Source organism: Zea mays, chromosome 1, assembly GCF_902167145.1.
Source record: "Zea mays cultivar B73 chromosome 1, Zm-B73-REFERENCE-NAM-5.0, whole genome shotgun sequence".
Lineage (NCBI taxonomy): Eukaryota > Viridiplantae > Streptophyta > Magnoliopsida > Poales > Poaceae > Zea > Zea mays.
Genome location: NC_050096.1, coordinates 243,529,020 through 243,535,758, shown reverse-complemented (window position 1 = coordinate 243,535,758; position 6,739 = coordinate 243,529,020). Strand labels below are relative to the sequence as shown.

The following is a 6,739-nucleotide window of genomic DNA, read 5'->3' as shown; positions in this document are numbered from 1 at the left end:
CGAAGTAGTCGTTGCCCCGCAGATACACCGGACAGTCCGGTGTACACCGGACAGTCCGGTGTACACCGGACATGTCCGGTGAATTATAGCGGAGCAGCCGTTGCAGTTTCCCGAAGCTGGCGAGTTCCTGAGGCCGCTCTTCCTTGGAGCACCGGACACTGTCCGATGTACACCGGACAGTCCGGTGAATTATAGTGGAGTTGCCTCTGGATTTTTCCGAAGACGACGAGTTTGTGCTGGAGTCCTCTGGTGCACCGGACATGTCCGGTGGCACACCGGACAGTCCGGTGCGCCAGACCAGAGGTGCCTTCGGTTGTCCCTTTGCTCTTTTGTTGAACCCAATACTTGGTCTTTTTATTGGCTAAGTGTGAACCTTTGGCACCTGTATAACTTATACACTAGAGCAAACTAGTTAGTCCAATTATTTGTGTTGGGCAATTCAACCACCAAAATTAATTAGGGACTAGGTGTAAGCCTAATTCCCTTTCACACGCCTTTGAAGTGTTTGAGAGAAATTTGAGCGCATTTTCTTAGTCATTACTCTATCGCTTTATCGTTGCGCTCTCTTCTTTGCATTTGTGTGTGTGTTGTTGCGATTATGCTCTTGTGTGTATGTTCTCACTCCCTCCCTTACTCTAAGTTTGATTGTGATCATTTGTGTAAGGCCATGAGAGACTCCAAACTTGTGGAGATTCCTCACAAACAGGTTTGATGTAAGGAAGACATATGTGGCACTCAAGTTTGATCTGTGGATCACTAGAGAGGGGGCTGAGTGCAACCCTCGACCAAAGGAGGACACCACAACACGGAGTAGGCTTTGGCCGAACCATAATAAAAATTCTTGTGTCGCATGTCTCTTTACTTTATTGCGATTATTGTCTTCTTGAGTTCTCATATTCACTGAGAATATTGCTCTTAGTTTAATACTCATCTCAAGGGAGAAATTAAGTGAAGAGTTCTCATCTCCCTTCTCTCTACTCTCAAACTTGGTTTTGTTTACACTAACCCATATTATAGACCAAGTTTGTGTTGTTTTGAGTAAAAATTGCAGGATCACCTATTCACCCTCCCTCTAGGTGCTCTCTAGTACACAAATCTCACTTGCAATCAAGTGTGTAGCTACAAACATAGATATACAATATAATAGTCATGGAGACAAACTCTCAGCTATTGGAAGAAGAAAGGCATGGTAGCATCGACCATGCAGTAGCAACGAGTAGGTTGAGTTTGGTGGTGCTACAAACCTAAGGCATGGAGAGCTATATAATAAGGTAGTGTGGTTAACCAAACTACACAATGATATAGCTCTAAGATGAAAGGTTCATGCACTCCACCATGGTTGTGATACACATATTATGGTGATGTGCATGTGCCCCTATGGTGAGGCACTCTTGAGATGGGAATATAAATATTAAAAGAAGTTGATTTGAAGTGAATTCTGGAATAAGCACGACTTCAAAGGATTGGAGTCAAGATGAAGATTGTTGTATGATGACTCCAGTCCTAATTGTAATATGATTCAATATAGGTGTGCTATTAGAACTTTTAGTCATACTAAGACTAAGACTTAATTACAAAATCCTACTATAAATAAGACTCCTATTTATATGAGAAAAGTATTGGAGGAAACTATATAAGAGATAGCAGGCCCGTACCTGGGGGGGGGGGGGGGTCGAGGGGGACGGTTGATTTGGGCCCCCACATCCTAGGGACCCACCTTAGTGCTATGAAAATGTTTGAGTTGTTAGGGAAATGGATTGTTGTCTTAATATATATGTTGCTGATCATATATTATTTATATTACTAATAACTCTGAAAGAAGCTTCTCAAATCTAAAATTATTTAATGTCTACAATGTCTAAAAAAGTTTAAATGGCTAACAACTTTATATTTGAGAAGAAATTGTTAAATGATATTAATATAAGAGGCATCATTAATATATTAGAAGACATTTCTAAGTTGATCTCTACAACATATTTGAGGCAATAATCTTACTTTTTACTTTTATTTTTTACTGCTCAAGTTTTTCCTATGATACATCAAATTATTTTAATTATTTGATATATATATATATATATTGTATATTACAAGCCCTAGGCTTCCAATAGCTGGGGGAAGCCCTGACCCAATGCTGCATCCAGTTCAGCCGCACCAGGTTCTGGGCATCTATTAAAGGAGCCCTATGTCACTAGGGTTCAGTTTTGACACACCACCCCGATGCACAAGCGGAGACGGTCCTCGAGAGGCGCGTGGAGGTGGCAGTTCCTGAGATGTGCTGAGGCGGCAATTCTCGAGGGGCACGCGTGGTGGCGGCTCCGCAAAGGGCACACGGTGGCGGTGGCCCCCTAGGCGTGCGACGGTGGCTTTATGCACATTAGGGGTGCCACTGCCCGTGCATGCCTCTGGCCAACGTCGCTCGTGCCTCCCGAGGACGACATTCTCCGATCCGGAGGCTTTGGGGCATCCTCCTCCGACGACCTCATCTGCTCCATGCGTTATGCATTCTATAATATTTTTATGTCGACCGGTGCAATTTTAATGCATTCCATTTGAGTATTTTATGATGATGAATATGTCGTCTCTCACGTGGCTTTGGTATTTCTACGGGAGTAACATTTACACTACATCTCCAATATTTTATGCGCAAACTTGATGGTTTCTATGATCATAAATACAACACATCTGAGTTATCAACATCTTTGACTTTGGATCGTTTTTTATGGTCAGAATAGAGGATATTTACGCTAAAAGTTAAAGGATTTTACGCAAATCTGGGGTGCCACCAATACCCTGTATGCATATTTTCCGCGTGCAAAGTGACAAAGAAAACCCCTTAATTTATGGTATATGTAATTGCCATAAAAAATCAAATTCTATAATCAACTCCTCTAATCAAATCCCATAATCAACTCCACTAATCAAATCCCTTGATTTATGGTGACTGCATGGACGTGGTGGTTGTTGGTTGGGATTGAATCAACGTTTACGCTGTATCTAACACTATTTTATGTTTAAACTTTAGGATTTTTACGATCATAAATACAATGTATCAGAGTTGTTAACGTCTCTCACGTTGGTTCGATATTTATGGCCAAAACCGAGGAGTTTTACGCTAAACACTGAAGCATTTTACGCTGGAACTAGAGTGTGTCCACGAGTGTAACACATGCATATTTTTCGTGAGCACATTGAAAAAGAAAGTCACTTGATTTATGGTGTCTATGACTATCATAAAAATCAAATTCCCTGATTAACTCAACTAAATAAATCCCCTAATCAACCCCCAATCAAATCCCTTGATTTATAGTGGTTGCATGGACGCGAGGGCTATTGTTGGGAGTGAGTCAACGTATATGCTATATCTGACATTATTTACGCTCAAACATGAAAATTTTTATGCTAAAATCTAAGTTGCGCCCACACAGTGCCCCACATGCAAATTTTTCGCAAGCACAACAATTATCGGATCTGCCATAATTTTTGGACCTACCATAATTTTCGGATACGAAACCACACTTGCCATAAAAAATCCAAAACCGCATGCACATATGGTGGGTGATGATTGTACCTTCTATAAAAATAGGACCATGCATGCGAGGTGAAGGAAACAAGATTTTATGCTATGTCTGATACTATTTTACGCTCAAATATGATGATTTTTATGTTGAAAACCTAGCATCGTTTATATAACTGACATAAACAAGATCCTAAAATAGTGCGTCTATGTGATGTGAGGTGGGATGCGGGGTGGTGTGGTCGTACGGACGTGGGTAGTGGGAGAGGTAGCCGATCTGGGATTCCTATAACTATTTGAAGCCTGGGCTATGGTACAGGGCCTCCCTTTTATAATTTTGTTCCGGGCTGCTCAAAACTAAGGAACGGCTCTGAGAGAGATAGCCATCAATCAAACCAAAAAAGGTCTAATCCAAGACTTACACAAGTAATCAAGGACGCTCGAAAACTATTAGGCTTTTACGTACTCATCTAGACTTGATGTTTCATAGAGCCGTTATTTTGTGCGGAGTGCGGTCCATTTCAAAGTGGCAAATGTACGAAGCCGCTGAGCGAAAAGCACAAGTAATGAACAAGTTGTGTGAACTGTCTAGAACCAGTGAAGCCCTAAATTTCTCAGGTAGTAGGAGGCAGTGCCATCCCGTTACATATATTGTCCATTGACGTTGTTACGTTCTACTAGTACTAATTATTCGCGTTGACTTAGACAAGCTGACATCTTAGAGCAGATGGTATCATGCATGTGGGAGGAACAGATGGCTAATTAATGTAATTTGCATATTGATTGAAGTGGTGCAGACAATTTTGCACACATGTATGATGCCATTATGGCAGCTGGGTAAAAATGGCACTATGAACAGGAAGCATGCATGCCACGGCCACGGTTCGTCGATCGGGCACTGTAACTCCGCCCAAAACCACGAGACAGCACGTCGGCAATTAATATACGTACTAGGATAGGAAGACGATGAACAGACAGAACCAGAGTCCATCAGAAAGCTTATGGAAGGAGGATCATCAGTAGTAAAACTGCTGGTTGGTGGAGTAGGTCTGCCCGAACTGCCACCACGCCGGCGCCACGTTGAGGAACTGTATGTACTGCCCGCCGGTGCTGGTGACGGCGAAGCTGAGCGCCTGATTAGTGAGCCCCGAGAGAGCCTGCCAGTTAGCGCCCCAGTTCCTGGACATCTGGATCCACGCCGTGCTGGTGCCCTTGACCCACGCGGCGGCGACCGAGCCGCTGCCGCCCATGTTCTGGATGCTGACGAGCAAAAAGTAGCTGGAGCCGGCGACGTTGAAGCGCACGCCGCCGCTGCGCGAGCACCTGACCTGCTGGTACAGCACCGGGACGATGCCGCCCCGGACGACGCCGATGTTCTCCCACGCCGGCTGCGACATGTCGAAGTGCGGGCGCCCCGGGCCGCACCAGCCGCCGCTGGGGAGCGCGTAGTTGGGCGGGCACAGGTTGGTGGCCGTCACGGTCACGCTGGCGCCGCCGGGCTTGCAGTACTGCCCGCCCGCGCGCGACGCGTCGCAGGTGATGAGGTAGCACTGCCCGCACGACGCGCCGTCGTTGAACAGGGTCTGGCTCAGCGCCGCGTTGTTCACGCCGTACCCGGCGCTGTACAGGTTGCCGTACCCGCACGCGCCGCCCATGGTCCCGGATCCGTCCGACCCGCCGTAGAACGTCGCCGTGCCTGCCGACCAGCCCGCCACGACGGTGGACGACGCTGCAGCCAGAACGCCCCACAGAACCAGCATCATCCTGGGCGCCATGACTGCGCGACGACCTGCTTGCTTGCTACGAGTACGGGCACGTACGTAAGAATCAGAAAAAGGGAGCTAGCTAGCACGCGGATTGTCTTGCCGCTTGGTTTGCTGCGGGTTTAATTTTGCGATCTGAGTTGCGACTGTGGTGGATCGGGTGATCTGCTTAGCAAAAGCTAGGTGCAGTGTGCTTAAATAGGAGGATCGGAGAGAGAGGAAGTAGCCAGGACGGAGATTGAGGGGAACCGGATCGATCGGAGCTGAAACTTAGTGGTGAAGATGAGCGCGCGGCGATAAAATGTCGGTTGTCGATCGTGCATCTCATTTGATTCTCATGGCATGGAATACGTAATACAATTTGCGCGGTGCCAACTCGGAGCACATGCATGATGATGCTCCTCCAGATGCAGCTAGCGCAGGTAACTGCATGCATATGCATACTAGCTAGGTTTTGACTTTGATTGCGCGAAGCATGTCAGAACGACGACGGTTGATTTGTTTTTGCAACCAACATATTCTTTCCACACACTGGCGCCTAGGCGCGGCGCTTAATTTACTGTATGAATGAACAGCGGATTCCGGATTAGATTGGGGCCGCCATTTCATCGCATGGTGTGGCGTTCCTTAAGACGGGTATCTCATCATCAGCCCATGGAATGAACGATCGAGCATATGCATGTGCGTTTCTATGATTCCAGGCCTCAGATTTAACAGCGCGTCTGAAACTATAAAGTATTCCTTTGCTTCTCAAATAAACTATAAATCGTTTTGCATGCCTTTACCTAGCTACACACGTCATATCTAAAAATATATAGTAAAAAGTATTTATAAAAGTTAAACCAAAATGACTTACTCCAAGGGATTAGCTAATAAAAAAACTAGCTAGCCAAATTATTAACTGATTTAGATACTCTCTCAAAAAGATTTTACGGAAAAAGAGTAGACTAATCTAACAGACTCAACCTACAGATGAATAGAGAGCGAAACAGGTTATCCAAAAATAGAGAGCGAATAAAGGGATAAGGAGCCACGCTAAATTTGAATAGTCATTTATAGAGTCTATTAAAGATGTTTTTCTTCTAATAATACATAAATTTACCTTTACAAAACTATATAGCTATGGAGTTGCTTTTAGAAACACCGGGGACTAGAACAGCTGATTAATACTGTTTTGAGACGTGCAAAATCTGGGCTCAGTTGGCAGTTATTGGCACATGCGCTGACAGAGAACCAGGTGTTCTTGATTAGATATATTCATCAAACAATGTGCAAAACGAAAGATTGTGCTTTTGTTGGCGAAAGGTTTCACAGTATAGTAACTGTAACTCATGAGTTAATTCCTCCAGGATCTGAGATTTGACTTCGGGGGTGCATGCATTTTAAAGGTTGGTTAACCAAAAGTCATATCCCATGTGTATCACTGGCAACGGCCCATAAAATAAAATACCGTGCTATCATC

At 44.9% G+C, this 6,739-nt stretch overlaps 1 protein-coding gene across 1 annotated transcript; it reads right to left on the bottom strand.

Annotated features, from left to right (window-relative positions):
* Positions 1 to 4,256: 4,256 nt before the first annotated feature.
* On the bottom strand, positions 4,257 to 5,605 carry LOC103643533 (expansin-A31). The gene has a single exon (XM_008666706.2). It carries the CDS (start codon positions 5,287 to 5,289, stop codon positions 4,531 to 4,533), a length of 759 nt encoding a protein of 252 aa, XP_008664928.1. The 5' UTR covers positions 5,290 to 5,605; the 3' UTR covers positions 4,257 to 4,530.
* Between the last annotated feature and the right edge of the window lie 1,134 nt (positions 5,606 to 6,739).

Bases quoted from the DNA above. Each gene is read 5' to 3' on its own strand.
- LOC103643533 (XM_008666706.2), bottom strand. From the start codon at position 5,289: ATGGCGCCCAGGATGATGCTGGTTCTGTGGGGCGTTCTGGCTGCAGCG.